We start from the raw sequence: 19,618 nt of genomic DNA on the forward strand, positions 1-19,618 counted from the left end.
GGTTTTCTTCAGATGCTGTGGTTTCTTCCCACACTCCGTTAAAGTTCTAAATTGTCCCTAGCGTGTGTAGGATAGTGTTACGTGTGTGAGGATTGCTGGTCAGCGTGGACTCTGTGTGCCGAAGTGCCTGTTTCTGCGCTGTATCTCTAAACTAAACCAACGTTTCCGTGAGAACGAGAGAGAAATTACCTCATGTGCAAGGGGTGCCTTTCTGTAGTCAGACTATCTGCACTAAATCCTCACAGCTTAAGTGAATCACTGGCAATTTAAAGAGGAGATATCGAATGGAAATCCCCCACAACCACCAGCACCACCACAATTGCTGCTGCATCTCAAACTCCAATGAAAGTCTCAGCACATTCTGCCTCCAGCAAGCCAAGCACCTCCCAGATTACTACAAAGTCCTACACCATAATATACTAATTGTGCATTTCAGATCCAGACTTGTATGCAAATAATTCATGGTATGTAACAGAAAATATCAAAGGACATCGGAAGTTTATTGTTCAAGGTCTTGCTCAAAATGACAAAATTGGGAGCCTAATATAATTTAGTAACAGCTGGGAAAGATCAAAAGTGCTTTTTGAACATTATGCAGAAAACATATTTTGGCAAAGACAATACATCAATTGAAATGTTGCAATTGCTCCATCTCGAGAACCATGAGAAAAATATATCTGGCAAGAACCATAAAGCTGCAAAACAGACCATCAATAGTTTCTGTTTTATTCATTTTATAATTAACAGTTCTGTTAAATTTATCTTATATGATAGCATGCAGCATTTTAATACACGTACAACTTTTAGCAATAGTGGGGCAATTAGTTGAATTGAGGAATGAGCTCTTATCATTAGTGATGGATTCAGACAGGATACACTACCCCTCTGATTAATATGCCATAACATTTGTAAATATGTAACAACTTTTTAATCTTCCACTGTTCCATGTACAATATGTTCATTGGCATTGGTCAGTACACCATGACTAACCGTTTCCCTCTGTGGTGCACAACTTGAATCTTACTGAGATTACAGCTTAACAATTACTTCCAAATGTACACAATATTAACAATAGCATAGAACACACGATGCCAAGTTAAACTAATCTCATTTGCCAGCAGGTGATGCATATCCTTTTATTCCTTGCGCTTATTTAAAAGCCTCTTAAAAGTTACTATCGTGTCTGCCTCCACCAATGTGTTCCAGACCCCACCACTCTGTATTAAAAAAAAAACGTCCCGTGCATCTCTATCAAACTTTCCCCAACTCACCTTCTAGCTTTGCCCTCTAGTGTTGGACATTTCTACCCTGGGGGGGAAAAGGCTGATTGTATGAACTGCAGATGCAGGTTTATACTAAAGATAGACACAAAATGCTGCAGTAACTCAGCAGGTCAGGCAGCATCTTAGGAGAAAATGGATAGGTGCTGTTTCAGGTTGGGACCTTAACCAGAGGGATCAAGTTCTCAACCAGAAACGTCATTATCCATTTTCTCCTGAGATACTACCTGACCCACTGAGTTACTCCAACATTTTGTGTCTATCTCTGACTGTCTACTATATCTATGCCTCTCATTATTTTATATACTTCTATCAAGTCTCCCCTCAACCTCCGACATACCAGATAAACAAATCCAAATTTATCCAACATCCCCCTGTTAAAGTGTGTTTTTTATGTTTTTTTTAATGTCTTTATGTGGGGGAAGAGGGCACGGTAAGGGGGATACCATCCTTCGGTCGCTTCCTGGAGAGGACGCGACTATTATTCGAGTCGCATCCTCACCCCCCCAGCGGCCTACCTACTGGATTGGCGCGGCCTTTCCTGCCGGGATCGACCAGAGCTCCAGCAGCGGCGGGACAGCGCTGATACATCGCGGGGCTGGCGATGCCTTACCGGGGATCGCCGTCTGGAGCCCGCGGCACCGACATCCTGGAGCTGTGGTTCGCGGAGCTCCCAACGCGGGCGGCGCTGACAAACATCGTGGGGTCCTGCGACTCTGGCCGGCTCGGCCTGCGGACTCGGGAACTGCGGATTCCGGTGGGAGGCGGCTGGTCGGGAGGTCCGGGCCGCTGAGGAGGATTTTCACCGTCAGGGTCCGGCGTCGGCGTTCCATCAGCCCGGCGAGAGGGTCTGAGCATCGGGCCGCCCGGGGTGGCGACTGCGGGTGCTCGGAAGGCCCCGACCACGGGTGAACATCTGGGAAGATCGGAGGGGAGGCTGGCTGGACTATGGTGCCTTCCTCACCTTGGTGCCACTGTGTTATGTTGTGTCGTGGACTTTCTGTGTTTGTGCTTTTCTTTTTTTAATTCAATTTTATTTTTAATATGTTTTATTATTTATTATTTATTTATTTTTATGATACTGCCTGTAAGGAAAATTCATTTCGTTGTCTCTAATTGAGACAATGACAATAAATTTGAATACAATACAATAATTGGCTTGGTATATATGTAAAATTGTCCCTAGTGTGTATAGCATAGTGTTAAGGGCCTGTCCCACTTGGGCGACCTAATCCGCGAGTTCTGGCGAATTTACCCTCGACTCATACTCGCAGCATGGTCGACACAAGGTCGTAGGAGGTCTTTGTAACTCTTCTTCACGCTCGAGAGTGGTCTCCGTGTACTCGAGGCCTCAGCTAGGTCGTGGCGTTTTTTTCAATGCCCGTGAGTAAAAAAAGGTAGCCATGGAAAAAATCAATACTTTTATTCGTAGGTTTAGTCATAGTAGGTAGTCTTTATCATAGTCGAAGGGAGGTTGAAGGAGGTCGTCTTCACTCTCCACTATTCGGTGTCCAATTTTCCCGAAGTTAGTCGTAGCTAGTCGAAGGAGGTCTTCAACATAGTCGAAGGAGGTCTTCAACATGTCATTTTTTTCAAACTCTTCTAAACTCGCCAATTAGGTCGCCCAAGTGGGACAGCCCCTTTAATGTGCCGGGATCGCTGGTCGGTGCGGTGGGCCGAAGGGTCTGTTTTCGCGCTGTACCTCTAAATATTAACGTGGAGTCTCACGCCTCAAGTTTATAAAAAAAATTATTATTATTTTTAATATAATCGGTATTTGGATTTCTATCTTTCAAACTCCCCTCCCTTACCATTTCCCCCTCTTCGATTTCTCTTCCAAAATTCATCCATGTCTTGCCTCATTTTCTGTACCCGATGCAACATGCAATTCACTCCACAAATGTGATGTGCCACCAACATGCTTGCGCATAGATCAATACTTTTGTATGCTTGGTCAAGGAATCACACAGTTGCTTGCTCTTTTCACTCAAATCCCAAGTGCGTTGTTGAGGGCTCGATGCTATTTCCAGCTCAAGTTTCTATCTTATGTCAATTCTGTTCAAGAAGTAATGCGTCAAGACATGGATAAACTGAATCAAGATTTGCAACATCAAAGCAATCTGCTGGAGGAAGGGGGAGAGCGGGGGGGGGGGGGAAGATGGGAGATGAAGAGGGAGAGGAATTGTTTATATTTCGGGTCAAAACCTGGATCAGGACCAGGAGTGAAGAAAGCCAGTGCAAAGAGGAAAGGAAATATCTTATAATCAAAATGCCACATCAAGCCCAAGTACCTTACAGTTTAAGATGATTGCTCCATAGATTTGCCATGGAAAATTAAATAGTGATACCTGACAAATAGAAATACAGTCAATCATTCTTAATGCCCCAAGCAACTGAACCCAAACAATGTAGTCCATCAGTGAAATTTCCAAAAACAAAAGGCAAATTTTAACTTTTACTCTAAATGATTTTCGTGAACAACAGATAAAAAAAGGTTATCAACAGACAACCTGATGATACTGCTGTTCACCAATATCCCTGATGGCCTATTGTCATTTGTACTTCCAACAACTTAAAATATATTTTGTAGGAATAAACCTTCATTGGATCTTTATTCCTCATGGTGGAGGAAAGTTAACAGCCATACACAAGAATATACAGCTCCATTAAATTATGAGTTACTGTAAAACTTGGAAGCATCCACCTTTTAACTTTTCCCTCACTGCCCCAAACTTACTTACAAAATTATTCCATAATTAATTGACATTGTCTTAAATGCTGCAATGTTTATTTTGGATTAAAATTAACAATTTCACTTTAAACATGGTATGTTCACCAGAATATTGGAGAATAGCCCAGAATCCACACTGAAAGGAAGATGCTATCCTTTAGAGTTACTTAATCGTAAATTAATCTAGAAATATATTAATTTACTTATCTACAGGTCCACCACTGATTTTCCTTTCTTTTAAAATCTATTTATTAGATTTTTTTCAAAAGCAATAACAAGACAACAAAAAAATAATGATAAACATAACAATGATATTGATACGTAGGGATCAGGGTTACATTAATGGCAGGTATAATCCAAATATGAGTCCAGTGTCAAAATACGCATTGAATATAGACCTCCCGGTCTCTATGTAAATATAGTTAAGTGTTTAAAAGAGAACTTAAATGTATAAAAACAAAGATAAAAAGAAAAAGAGGAAATAAAATGAGAAAAAACGAAAAAACAAACCACCCCCCTAAACTAAAGGAAAAAAAAGCAAAACAGAATCTGGGCTGCAGAGTTTCAATAATTTAAGTCCCTGTTTGTCGTCAAGTCCGTTCCACCGTATAAAGGTAAAATAATTATTATAACAGTTGGAGAGGGGACAATTTATGTCATATGAAAATGTTGAATAAATCTTCCCCAAGTACTATCAAATTTAACCAAGGGTTCAACAATGTCACTCCTAATTTTAAACATGATATCATTTCTGAGTACCAATGGAGTGGGGTCAGAGGATTAGAATATTTCCATTAAAATAAAATAGATCTTCTGGCAATTAATGTGGTAAAGCAATCAGCCGATGGGCGGAACGGGACAGATGGATAAAATCTAACATTGGTAGCCAAAATATTGCAGTAATGGGATGAGGCTGTAAATCAATACCTAAAACTACAGAAATAGTATCAAAAATTTATTTCCAATATTTTTCCAAAAGTGGGCAGGACCAAAACATGCGAGTCAATGAGGCCACTTCAGAATTACATCTGTCACAGGTAGGATTTAGATGCCCATAAAAATGAGCTAACTTATCTTTTGACATATGAGCTCTGTGAACCACCTTGAATTGTATCAAAGTGTGTCTTGCACACATTGAGGAAGTATTAACTAATTGAAGAATCCCCTCCCATTTCTCCATAGATAAAGAAATTTGAAGTTCTCTTTCCCAGTCATTCTTAATTTTATCAAATGTATCTTTTTAAATTTCAAAATCAGCTCATAGTCGTTATTAAGCCCTTCTGATAAGGGTTCAAATGTAAATATTCTTCCAGGATATCGGTTTGATGTGGTAACGGAAAAAAGGGTAGAGTAGCCCTCAAAAAATGTCTATTTGTAAATATCTAAAAAAATGTGAGTTAGGTAAATTATATTTATTGGAGAGTTGTTCAAAAGACATAAAACAACCATCCGAAAACAAATCACGAAAAGCTACTAATCCCTTCCTCTTCCATAACAGAAAGGCTTGATCAGTACTAGAAGGTTGGAAGAAAAAATTAGATATGATAGGACTCGATAAGATAAAATCATTCAATCCAAAAAACTTACGAAATTGAAACCATATTCGAAGTGTATGTCTTATTATTGGGCTAGTCGTATATTTATTCAATCTCGTAATTGTAAAAGGTAACGAGGCCCCTAGAATAGAAGCCAATGATAGTCCTTGCATAGAATCACGTTCAAGATTTATCCATCCTGGACATTGGGTATCTTCTAAATCTTTTGTCCAAAACGTTAGATAACGAGCATTAACTTTTTCCCAATAGTAGAATCTAAGGTTCGGCAGTGCCAAACCACCATTTAAAAAAAATAATCATTTTGGAGTCAATAATATCAAAGAAAGATTTAGGAATAAAAATTGGTATCGTCTGAAATAAATATAAAAATTTAGGTAGGATAAACATTTTAATAGCATTGATTCGGCCTATTAGAGAGAACATTGGTGACCATTTAGTGAACTGTCATCAATTAAAGGCGTAAAATTGGCTTTAAATAGATCCTTGTGTTTCTTGGTAATCTTAATGCCTAATTAAGTAAAACATTCAGTAGTCAATCTAAATGGAAACTGTCCATAATTCGAAACTGGATTGTTTAATGGAAAAAGCTCACTCTTACTAAGATTTAGTTTATAACCAGAAATACTACTAAATTGATTAAGTAGTGCTACTATTGCCGGAATAGATTTATCAGGGTTAGAGATGAATAATAACAGATCATCTGCATAAAGAGATAGCTTATGTGTCTTATTCCCATGGGACAATACCAGAAATATTAGGGGATTCCCCAATAGCGGTGGCCAAAGGTTCCAAAGCGATATCAAACAGTAAAGGACAGCCCTGTCTAGTACCTCGAAAGAGCCTGAAAAAAGGGGATCCCTGATTATTGGTAAATACAGAAGAAATACAGTATATGATATATCTGCTTGATCCAATAAATAAATATTGGACCAATCTTAAAATTTTCAAGTGTTGAATAAGTATTCCCATACTACTCTATCAAACGCCTTCTCAGCATCAAGTGAAATGACACATTCTGAAGTAAAATATTTTCCAATCTCATAGCTAATATTTTGGAAAGAATTTTGGAATCTGCATTTAACAGTGATATACAGTGGCTTGCACAAGTTTTCATACCCCTTGAACTTTTCCACATTTTGTCACGTTACAACCACAAACGTAAATGTATTTTATTGGGATTTTATGTGATAGACCAACACAAAGTGGCGCATAATTGTGAAGTGGAAGGAAAATTATACATAGTTTTCAAATTTTTTTACAAATAAAAAACTGAAAAGTGTGGCGTGCAAAAGTATTCAGCCCCCCTGAGTCAATACTTTGTAGAACCACCTTTCGCTGCAATTACAGTTGCAAGTCTTTTGGGGTATGTCTCTACCAGCTTTGTACATCTAGAGACTGAAATTTTGCCCATTCTTCTTTGCAAAATAGCTCAAGCTCAGTCAGATTGGATGGAGAGCGTCTGTGAACAGCAATTTTCAAGTCTTGCCAGAGATTCTCAATTGGATTTATGTCTGGACTTTGACTGGGCCATTCTAACACATGAATATGCTTTGATCTAAACCATTCCATTGTAGCTCTGGCTGTATGTTTAGGGTCGTTGTCCTGCTGGAAGATGAACCTCCGCCCCAGTCTCAAGTCTTTTGCAGACTCTAACAGGTTTTCTTCCAAGATTGGCCTGTATTTGGCTCCATCCATCTTCCCATCAACTCTGACCAGCTTCCCTGTCCCTGCTGAAGAAAAGCATCCCCACAGCATGATGCTGCCACCACCATGTTTCACAGTGGGAATGGTGTGTTCAGGGTGATGTGCAGTGTTAGTTTTCCGCCACACATAGCGTTTTGCATTTAGGCCAAAAACTTCAATTTTGGTCTCATCTGACCAGAGCACCTTCCTCCACATGTTTGCTGTGTCCCCCACATGGCTTGTGGCAAACTGCAAACGGGACTTCTTATGGCTTTTTTTCAACAATGGCTTTCTTCTTGCCACTCTTCCATAAAGTCCCGATTTGTGGAGTGCACGACTAATAGTTGTCCTGTGGACAGATTCTTCCACCTGAGCTGTGGATTTCTGCAGCTCCTCCAGAGTTACCATGGGCCTCTTGGCTGCTTCTCTGATCAATGCTCTCCTTGCCCGGCCTGTCAGTTTAGGTGGACGGCCATGTCTTGGTAGGTTTGCAGTTGTGCCATACTCTTTCCATTTTCGGATGATGGATTGAACAGTGCTCCGTGAGATGTTCAAAGCTTGGGATATTTTTTTATAACCTAACCCTGCTTTAAACTTCTCCACAACTTTATCCCTGACCTGTCTGGTGTGTTCCTTGGGCTTCATGATGCTGTTTGTTCACTAATGTTCTCTAACAAACCTCTGAGGCCTTCACAGAACAGCTGTATTTACACTGAGATTAGATTACACACAAGTGGACTCTATTTACTAATTAGGTGACTTCTGAAGGCAATTGGTTGCACTGGATTTTATTTAGGGGTATCAGAGTAAAGGGGGCTGAATACTTTTGCACGCCACACTTTTCAGTTTTTTATTTGTAAAAAAATGTGAAAACCATGTATCATTTTCCTTCCACTTCACAATTATGCGCCACTTTGTGTTGGTCTATCACATAAAATCCCAATAAAATACATTTACGTTTGTGGTTGTAACGTGACAAAATGTGGAAAAGTTCAAGGGGTATGAAAACATTTGCAAGCCACTGTAGGTCTATATGATGTCACTTCAATAGGATCTTTGTCTTTTTTAAGAATTAAAGAAATAGATGCTTCATAAAAGGATTGTGGTAATCTATTCATTAAAAAGCTTCATTAAATACCTTGCATAGCCAGGGAGACAAGTAAACTTGAGAATTCCAATGTAAACCCATCTAAACCAGGAGCTTTACCAGAATTTCCCGGCACTCTTGGTTCCAGAGCCTTGCCATTTTATCTGTTTTGCCGGACCAGATGTCACCGTCTGGGGAGCAGAGTGGCCACAGAAGATGAGAACCGATCTGTCGGCTCTGGTCGGGGTTTAGTTCCAGCTCCGGCTGCAGGCGGCAAATTGACTTGGCCGATTGTCCACAGAACTCAGTTATGGGAATGGATCTGTCGGCTCCGGTCAGGCCAGAGTTCCAGAACCCCTGCCGCAGGTGGCAAATTCAACCTGCCGATCTGCCCCGGATGAGATAGAGATCGGCTGCCCCACCCAGCATAGGAGCCACATTTTCGGGGGGGGGGGGGGGGAGGGGATTTTGGGTGGCGGAGGGGATTTTGTCCGGAATAAAGACGGGGGCCGGGAAATCAGCTGCTGGAAAATCGGTGGTGCACCTGTACTTTGGAATCAACTGTGAAAAAAATCAACTGATCTTCGCAATAATTTATATTTCCAAGCCTTCTGATTTTTGGGTACATCTTCAAGCCGGAGATATAAAGCTACAGCTGGTGGTGCAGCAACATTAAGAAGGGTACTAAATACATTTATTTTGTGCAACAAAACAGTTAGCAACTGGGCGAGAAAATTTAATTGTTCCAAAATTAATTAATGTTACAAACAAGTCATCATCCACTTGTGTATTAGATAGAAAGAAAGAAACAATACTGCAAAAATGAAAAATAAAATGTGCTTTAGGCAATATTTATTCATCGAGATCTAAACAAGAATGAAATACTTACTGGGGCTCCTGATTTTATCTGTTGCTGTAGTTTATTAGTCATTGCCTTTTCACTAAATTTGGCACTTCGCTTAACATATATTCCTCCATGCTGAAACATAACATAGATAAGGTTCATTAGGTTTCAAAATAGAATCATTAAAAATCCAACATAACCAACTATACAAGTCAGTTGCCTTCCGCAAAGACCGCTCCCTCCATAACTCCCTTGTCAATTCTTCCCTTCCCTCTTGTACCACCCCCTCCCCGGGCACTTTCCCTTGCAACCGCAAGAGATGCAACACTTGTCCCTTTACCTCCCCCCTCGACTCCGTTCAAGGACCCAAGCAGTCGTTCCAGGTGCGACAGAGGTTTACCTGCATCTCCTCCAACCTCATCTATTGCATCCGCTGCTCTAGATGTCAGCAGATCTATATCGGTGAGACCAAGCGGAGGTTGGGCGATCTTTTCGCCGAACACCTCCGCTCGGTCCGCAATAACCAAGCTGACCACCCGGTGGCTCAGCACTTCGAGTCCCCCTCCGTCTCCGACCTCTCTGTCCTGGGTCTCCTCCATGGCCACAGCGAGCAACACCGGAAATTGGAGGAACAGCACCTCATATTCATATTCAACTTTAATTGTCATTGTCAGTGTACAGTACAGAGACAACGAAATGCAGTTAGCATCTCCCTGGAAGAGCGACATAGAATATGATTTCAATAAATAAATCTTTTTACATGTATACAGACACAGTGTTTTTCCTGAGGGAGGAGTGTCCGGGGGGGGGTGGGAGGTGATTGACAGTCACCGAGGTACATTGTTGAGTAGTGACAGCCGCAGGGAAGAAGCTGTTCCTGGACCTGCTGGTCCGGCAACGGAGAGACCTGTAGTGCCTCCCGGATGGTAGGAGGGTAAACAGTCCATGGTTGGGGTGAGAGCAGTCCTTGGCGATGCTGAGCGCCCTCCGCAGACAACACTTGCTTTGGACAGACTCAATGGAGGGGAGCGAGGAACCGGTGATGCGTTGGGCAATTTTCACCACCCTGCAGTGCTTTCCGGTCAGATATAGAGCAGTTGCCATACCATACTGTGATACAGTTGGTAAGGATGCTCTCGATGGTGTAGCGGTAGAAGTTCACCAGGATCTGAGGAGACAGATGGACCTTCTTCAGTCTCCTCAGGAAGAAGAGACGCTGGTGAGCCTTCTTGATCAGAGTTGAGGTATTGTGGGTCCAAGAGAGGTCATCGGAGATGTTGACCCCAGGAACCTGAAGCTAATATTCCGCTTGGGGATGCTGCATCCTGGGGGCATGAACATCGAATTCTCCCAATTTTGTTAGTCCTTGCTGTGTCCTCCCCTTCCTCAGTCCCCCTGCTGTCTCCTCCCATCCCCCAGCCTTCGGGATCCTCCTCCTTTTTCCTTTCTTGTCCCAGCCCCCCCCACCCCCGATCAGTCTGAAGAAGGGTTTTGGCCCGAAACGTTGCCTATTTCCTTCGCTCCATAGATGCTGCTGCACCCGCTGAGTTTCTCCAGCTTTTTTGTGTACCAACTATACAAGTGTTTGACAGAAGGTATTAATGTTAAAAACAGAAAATTGTCCATGTATAAACTGCATTGGTTCTGTTCACACTCGCACAGTATTAATTTTCTACTTTGAAATTCTTAGGCTAATTTTAAACGTGCAAGAACCGGCAGTAAAAATAGTGTACAGTTGCAGATGAGGTTATGCATGCGCGCGATGCTTGCATGCGTGTAATTATGTCCCAGCTCAGGGTAAACCTTTATAGTTTCATAAAAATCATAAGTTTGAACATAGCAAGGGTATTTGGATTTGGTCAGCAGAGTTCAACGAGTCAGAGCACCAAGCTTTTGCTTTCTTCCCTAGGAAGGCCACAGAAAAGTCTGATCTCTGACTTTGTCACTTCCACATGAAGAGGTGGCTCAACATTCTTCTGGGTGTTTATTTGCATAGTCACCAAATTTCTCAACCTCACAAGGTGGAATTGTCAAACTGTCCGCCAAATTAAATATCTGGTGACCAGAAATTAAAAATCAAGGCCACCACCGTAATCAAGGATGAGTCTCACCCTGGTCACTCCCTCTTTCCCCCTGTCCCATCAGGCAAGAGGTACAGAAGTGTGAAAACTCACACCTCCAGATTCAGGGACTGTTTCTTCCCAGCTGTTAACAGGCAACTGAACCATTCTATCACCAACTAGTGAACAGTCCCGAGCTGCCATTGGAGACTCTTTGACTCTTAATCAGACTTTACTGGACTTTAACTAGCACTAAACATTATTCCCTTTATCGTCTATCTGTACACTGTGGATGGCTCGATTATAATCACATAGAGTGTTTCCGCTGACTGGATAGCTTGCAATAAAAAGTGTTTCACTGTGCCTCTGTACATGCGACAACAAACTAAACTAAATCAGTGCCATCTTTCCATATACCTGGTCAGCCATGTAAACATAGAAACATAGAAAACAGGTGCAGGAGTAGGCCATTCGGTCCTTCGAGCCCGCACCGCCATTCAATATGATCATGGCTGATCATCCAACTCAGTATCCTGTACCTGCCTTCTTTCCATACCCCCTGATCCCTTTAGCCACAAGGGCCACATCTAACTCCCTCTTAAATATAGCCAATGAACTGGCCTCAACTACCTTCTGTGGCAGAGAATTCCACAGATTCACCACTCTCTGTGTGAAAAATATTTTCCTCATCTCGGTCCTAAAAGATTTCCCCTTTATCCTTAAACTGTGACCCCGTTCTGGACTTCCCCAACATTGGGAACAATATTCTTGCATCTAGCCTGTCCAACCTTTTAAGAATGTTGTAGGTTTCTATAGGATCCCCCCTCAATCTTCTAAATTCCAGCGAGTGCAAGCCGAGTCTATCCAGTCTTTCTTCATATGAAAGTCCTGCATCATAGGAATCAGTCTGGTGAACCTTCTCTGTACTCTGTACTCCCTCTATGGCAAGAATGTCTTTCCTCAGATTAGGAGACCAAAACTGTACACAATACTCCAGGTGCTTGGTTTATTCTGAAGCGGTGTGCCACATTATGGTGATTATGAAGAATAGTGTGGTGTAGCTGCAGCTGAAGACAAGGTTAAAAACTTGACCTTTCACACCCACATCAGCTGGAACTTACACAATGTTGAACGTTGAACGTTGAGCAGTGAGCACTAGCTCAATGGTAATAACAGCAATCTTAAAGATTTCTGATCAACAACTGTTAGACATGACAGACTGCAAGCCATTTTCCCCTCCCCAATCACCATCATTGCCCTGACCTCCAATTACTCTATTTACTCCTGTTAGGAATTGAGGCATATGTGTGATTTTGTATCTATCTTCGGTGTAAACCAGCATCTTTAGCTCCTTCCTACACAATGGGAAATGTTTGCTCTCTGACCTGTAGGTCTGTGTCCAAGATGGCTGCCGTGAAGAGAGAGTGGACGTTGGCGCGCTTTGGCTGCCGCTGCTCTCTCTTCACACTGTGTTTTTGATTTTCTGTTTTTGGATTGAATTCTGTTTTTAATTTGTGTCACTGTGATGTCTTTAATTACTTGTTTAATTCCGATTATATGTTTTTATTACGATTACTATGTAAGGTGTCCTTGAGATGTATGAAAGGCGCCCATTAAATAAAATTTATTATTATTATTATTATTTAAACCAGCTTTCAGAAAAATAAACTAGCTTTTATCTATATTACTAAAAGTCTGTTCTTGACCGGTTTTGGCGATCTGTGCTGCGATTTCCGAGAGAACGGCGCCACCTACGGCTGTCATTTTTGGCCACCTCGCTCAGAGCCCCCCTCCGCCGCATGTGTGCAGAGGATTTTTCCAATCAATGAAAAATGACAGAGATATTAATGATTTTACAAAATTCTCCATTCTCTCTGCTGCCCCCGCTGGCGGCAGGGGGGATGGACTATAAAACCAGGAAGTGGTGTGCCTCAATTAGTCTGCAAGCTGGAGGAAGGCAGAGGGTCACGTTTCTCTGAGCTGTGAATAACACTGAACACATGTCCACACAACTGTGAGTAAGTACCCTTAATGTGGTTTGAAAATGAAAATATGGTTAAAGTAAAAAAGCACTGCCTGCAAATGGTTGTTTGGGGGGTTTGGGTTGAAATAAAAAGGCACTCTCTCTTCCCCCCCCTCTCTTCTTCCCCCCCCTCTCTTCTTCCCTCCCCCTCTCTTCCCCCCCCTCTCCTCAACTCCCCCCTCTCCTCCCCTCTTTTTCTCCCACTCCTCCCCTCCCCACCGTCCCTCCCCTAACCCCCCTCCCCTCCACACACCCCTACCCCCTTCCCTCCACGCTCCCCACCTCCCCCCCTCTCTCTCTTCTCCCCTCCACCCCCACCTTTCACCTCTCACCCACCCTCCCTCTTCTCCTCCTCGCCACCCCCTCTCCCTCTTGCCCCTCTCTCTGTGTCTCTGCCCCTTCTCTCTCTGCCCTCACTCTCTACCCCCCCCTCTAGATGTGACTGCAAGTTGGGGGCTATGCGTCAGTAGATAGGGTGGTTATGGGGTAAAAGGAGCAAATTAATAATATTAATATAATATCAAGGGGGGGTAATTAGCGTGAGTGCAGGAGGGGGGGATAGTTAGTGTGTGTGACGCTGCATGCCGCCTCCCCCCCCCCACAACCGCACATTGGGGGAACAGACCCAACGGGTCTGCACTTGGTCTAGTTTATTGTTAAATGGTTTGCAGTGTTACTTTTACAGATTAATGTACAGATTTCAGTAATGGGTAACTGGCAGATCCTGAATGTTCGTCTTTCTCTTTCATTTAATTGCATAGAATGTTTAGTTAGAGGGAGCAGTTCGCAGGGATGCCAACATTGGGTGAGAGTTGAGAGTGAGAAATTGTGAGGGAGTGTAGTGACCGAGGGGGGGGAGGATGTGGGAGCTTTGGCATTTTTCAGCTGGAAAATGTGCAATCTGGTGCATACTGTAGCGAGTCTTTTAACTTACACTTGAATGCAACATTTATGCTTCAAATTGGATTAGGTATGAATAAGGTTAGGCCAAATTTCATTCCGAATTACATTCCACAGTAGAGCCAGGCTCTGATCAACAGGTGCAGCACATATACCTTAGTATATTCATGTACGGAAATCAGATTATAATTCATGCTCTTACGCATATATAGAGAGAAACAAAAATATAGAAACAAGGCAAGAGGAGTCAGACTTCCATCACTGTTCTGCACAAATAAATCAATCAACCTTACCCTTTGACTATAGAAACAAGACAAAAATAATGCCACATATTCAACCGTATATGGTTCAATGAAATTAATATATGTAAAACATATATATGGATACAGGCCCTTCGGCCCACAAAGTCCACACCGACCAGCAATCTACCATATACCAGTTGTATCCTACACGCCAGGGACAATTTACAGAAGCCAATTAATCTACAAACTTCTTTCGGATGTGGGAGAAACTGGAATATCCAGCGAAAACTATATGGTCATAAGGAGAATGTACAAATACTGTACTCACAGCACCCTTAGTCAGGATCAAATCTGGGTCTGTGGTGCTGCAAGGCAGCAACTCTACCGCTGTGCCACCGTGCCACCCCATTAAATTATTTTTTCTGTAATATATTTATTATGGTGTCACGTCAATAAGGATGAACACATGAATCTGATTTCTGCCCTTAGTTAGATAACACACATCTCCAGTCATTGTGTTTTATGGCTAGAGGGGAGATGAGGGTCAGTGACCCAGGGGAGGTGAGGGTCAGTGACCCGGGGGTCCGGGGGAGGTGAGGGTCACTGACCCTGGGGTTGGGCATCGGAGCGGAGCCTTAGCCTGAGGTTCATCCCCGCGGCTCCGGAGACGGCACCGACGCCCCCACTCACCTGGTCAGCTCCTGGCCAGGGTTAAAATTCCATGCGGTGTGGTCAGAACGGCTAGCTGCCGTAGGTGAGGGTGCCGTAGGTGAGGGTGGGAGGTGTGAGCAATTAAATTGCTCATTCTTTACGGGAAACCCGCCGACAGAAAACTATTCTCATTGGTGAGTGTGGAGGAGCGTGACTTTATTTATTCATTTATATATATATTTTTTTAAATGAGCGTGAAAATTTCGTCAAATGCGTGAGAGTTGGCAGCCCTGAGTTTGGTTAGATTAAGATGCAGCTGCGACAAGAAAGGATTAGAGTCAGGCCCATTCACTAAATGCCTTACCCACATACATTGCACTAACACCCATAGATGGGAGAAAGGGCAACCACAGGGAGTCTAACTACATTTAACACTAAATAGAAAGAAAGAGCGAACTTCCCTTATTAATTTTTGAAAGGTATTGCAAGTTCATGCGTATTTATTCCAGACTGCAGCTAAGGTCAAGTCTGGAAAAAACCTACATAGGCCAGCACAAGACAAGGAATTGGGTTCAGTATCGGAAACGCCACCACACACAAATCGAACAAGACCAGTGGCAGAGGAATGAGATACACTGTGAATTCATGAGAATGTTATCAGAACTAAAAACCTTTTGGGGACATTTTGCACAGATCTTTGCTATTTGTCTCACAAGCACAGTTGTTAACTATCTACCGAATAGGAACTTCCATCTTTAGGCAGTAGATAGTCCTGCCAATGCTGAAGAATATCACTATTATTTGCAAGTTGCTGGGCCTCCTGTGTTCTTTCCATCTGTTCTCTGGGTCCCAGGCCTTTTGTTGGATCTTGGCTTTATGTTTGCAGTTGATCATTCTTGGCCATTCTTACCAAACCTCATCCTGCCTCTCCGCCCAGAACCTTGGCTTCGGCGGCGGCACAGCGCTGGAGCGCTATCGCGGAGCGGGCGATGCCTTGCCCGGGTCGCCGCGCTGGAGCTCCGGTGAGCTGAGACCGCTGGGTAAAACATCGCGGAGCTGCGGGACTATGGAGCGGCCAGCGGCGCTGAACTTAACATCGGGAGCCTGGGATCTCTAGATGAGATCGCCAGTTGTGGAGCTCCAACCGGCGCGGCCTTGTTGGCTTCGGAAACCGCGGCCTCCAGTGCGGAAGCGGCCGTTCCAGGGTTCCCAGGCCACTGGGAGGACTCTCCAGACGCCGGAGCAACATCACCCGGCGAGAACGGCCTGGAACATCGGGCCTCCGTAGAGGCAACTGTGGAGGCCTCAATGGGCCCGACTATGGGTGAACTGGGGTTGGGGACTGGACTTTGTGCCTTCCCCCACAGTGGCTCCCACCATGAGAGGATGTTTTTTGTGTTTAAGACTTTCATTGGTGTTATGTCTGTATTCTTTTTTTGTGTGCTGCAAAATGGCAAAAAGCATTTCACTTCACTACACCTGGGTGTATGTGAATGTGACTAATAAAATACCTTTGACCTTTGATACCTTTTACACAGATGCTGATAGATCTAAGAGCAATCCAATTCCATGGTTACTCATCTCCAATTCGTTCAGAGTTGTTAGGTTGCCTGCAAAAACAATAGTACTGTCTTTACAAGCTCCTTGAAACTTGCTGCAAAATGGAGTGGGAACGTTCAGAATTGGTGCAAAGCATGGAGTCCCTCTGGTGGATCACCGAAAAGCCTGAGCAAACAATGGACAGAGTGAACTGCCACCACAACTACCCCAACCCTGCCCTATCGCCTGTGTCCCAGCAAACAGGCCTGGTTCACTGCTGCAGAGGATCCACTCGCCGCGCACCAACGACAAAGGACCAGCTCGCCGCAGACTGAGGTCAGAGGGCTGAGGATCGCCTGCTGATGACGGAGGACCCGTCGGTAGGCCCGGCTCGCCCACCGTGAATTCCAAACTCGTTCCAGAGCCACCACCATCGATGGGAAGCGCGCGCGCAGCTGGGAGCGAGGAGGGACCATGAGCGAGGTGGACCAGCAAGAACAATGGTGGAACCGGTGAGCGACCGCTGTGAATGGACGGAACAGAGGGTTACACGGCAGTGGGAGTGGGGGAAAGGTGGGGTATGTGCCGAGATGGAAAGGGGAACTGGCTGCTCAAGATTGATAAGAACTTCTTCACAATATTCTAGAGCACTCTTCCCAAAAAGCTATTGCAACTCAAATATTGAGATTGGCACCCATTTTTACAGTAAGCATGTATAATTTGTTCGAAAACATTCTGGTATTACAGAAATATCTTAATCATTTTGCCTTTACCACCATGAAGGTTATTTCTGACAGGATCTCACAATAAAAGGTTCATCCTTTGTGCCAGAATAAACAACTAGAAAACCATTCAATAGATAAGATCACGGTTGAAACCAAATGCCATTAGAAAAAACAAGACCAGACCATTAGACCCTTTAGTTCCTGTCCAAAGAAGGGTTCCGACCCGAAACATCACCTATTCCTTTTCTCCAGAGATGTTGCCTGACTCGCTGAGTTACTCCAGCATTTTGTGTATGTCTTCAGTATGAACCAGCTCCTTCCTCCACAAGACCAGACCATTTATGTGTTTATTCTATTGCACATCACCTCGATGACCTCCAAGATACAAACGTGGACTTCAGACTGCGAGAATGCATAAACTGCAAAGACCCTATAGTGTTCATGGAAAGGGACTTATCCCTGCTTTCAGGGATGAGGCACTTTAGATAAGCAGAAAGACTGGTACAGAAGTGAATCCACTAGAAGCGACTCAGACTCTTATTTAAAATCATGAAGGGTCCAATGATAGAGAAAAATTTGGCAGAAGAAAAATAGCAGCAAAAGTGACACCAGAAAAAAATATTTTTAATTGCAGGAAAGGGTTCAGATCTGGAATTTAGTGGAAGTAGTTTCAATCACAGCATGCAATAGATCTGATTAACCGAGTTAACAGGAAAATAAAACGAAGAGTTCAGGAATGCTGGAGAGGTGGTTTGTGAGCACGGCTGGTTTACACAGGCACAGAACTAGCACAGGCTCCCAATGGCCACCTTACACCTTGTAACTTTATCTTAATTCTGCGAAAGAGTGACCTGGACAACCACACAGTCACTGGCTTAATGCGGCAGCAGCCTGCATTGTGAAATAAACTGTCCATGATAGTAATCCCTCAGTGAAATTTAAGTGGAAGTGCTCCAAAAGATGCGCTGCTAACTCAGTCTTGTGTATAGTGTCCTCTTTCCTCTACGAGTTGCAGCACTGTCTCAGCTTCTTGGACAGTCTCGCTGATCCGCCACCCACCAATTTGTGAGGTACCCTTTTGAAAGCAAAATCAATCCAGTGCAATTAAAACTTGAGAAAGATGAAAGGCCAAGGTGGTAGATGTGTAGAGGATGTTTTCAATAGTGGGAGAGTCTAGGACCCGACGGCCTCTCTATTCTAAGGCGCAGCCTTAGAATAAAAGGGCGTAACTTTAGATTGAAGAGGATGATTAATTTATTTATTCAGGGGGTGGTGTAGCTGCGCAATTCATTGCCACAGATGACTGTGAAAGCCAAGTGATTGGGTATTTTTAAAGCAGAGATTGATAGGTTCTTGATTATAGGGTGTCAAAGGTTACAGGGAGAATGGAGTTCAAAGGGAAAATAAATCAGCCATGATAGAATGGCGGAGCAGACTTTATGGGCCAAATGGCCTATTTCAGCTCCTACGTCTTATAGAGAACAAGACAGAAATCAGGCTTGCACGACAGATGATAGGCCAATCGCCGCCACAGTGACCAACAGCCAACGAGCTGACAAGAGTTTTGTGATTATAAAAGTTTATGGAGATTTTTTCCACAGGATGTGTGAATCATTGACAGTCAGCATTTATCATGCACCTTAATTATTGGAATAAGTTGCTTTGCCAGCCGTTTCAGAGGACAGCAAGAGTCAACCATACTGCCGTGGCCTTATCATATATGTGTTAGATCCAAGAGACATTGGCATATTTCTTCTCTCACTGACAATTGGAATAATATAATGTTTATGTATACTGCTTTTTACTTTTGTATTTTAAGATTGTTCAATCAACTCTATTTAAATTCCCCACTTTAGGTTGCGATTTGAATCGGTCATTCCTTATTTATAAAACACATGGTTCTGGATCTTTAGTCAACTACATAACTGCTAAATTTGTTGGCAGTAATTCTGTGATTCTAATCTATGAAAACGTTGCCAGCAATTTAATAATGTGACAATTGATTGCCATTTTAAATGATATTGCCATTTTAAATAACAGAAGCAAAACACTTTAAATGCTGCACATCTAAAACAAACAGAAAATACTAGAGATTTTTAGCCAGTCTGACAGCAAAGAAACAATTACCATTTCAGATCAACTTTTCATCAGAACTGGGAAGACGGACAAAATATTTAAGATGCAGAGAAAGAGGTGGAGAGAATAAATATGGGCGAGAAGGCAGATGTGACTAACATACAGTGATTAAAAAGTGAGAGAGGCTGGTAAATGCATTTGTGAATTATGGAAGGTGCAAA

The 19,618-nt window shown here is 43.1% G+C and overlaps 1 protein-coding gene across 2 annotated transcripts in view; it reads right to left on the reverse strand.

Moving 5' to 3' along the window:
- The window catches only part of agpat5 (1-acylglycerol-3-phosphate O-acyltransferase 5), a 114,210-nt gene that overhangs the window by 69,530 nt on the left and 25,062 nt on the right, over positions 1-19,618 (reverse strand). For both annotated transcript variants that reach the window (XM_033020681.1, XM_033020680.1), the window contains exon 4: positions 9,227-9,316. In XM_033020681.1, the coding sequence (XP_032876572.1) occupies positions 9,227-9,316 (90 nt within the window). The remainder of the gene's footprint in view (positions 1-9,226; positions 9,317-19,618) is intronic.

The sequence above is a fragment of the Amblyraja radiata genome, chromosome 5 (genome assembly GCF_010909765.2).
Source record: "Amblyraja radiata isolate CabotCenter1 chromosome 5, sAmbRad1.1.pri, whole genome shotgun sequence".
Classification (NCBI taxonomy): Eukaryota; Metazoa; Chordata; class Chondrichthyes; order Rajiformes; family Rajidae; genus Amblyraja; species Amblyraja radiata.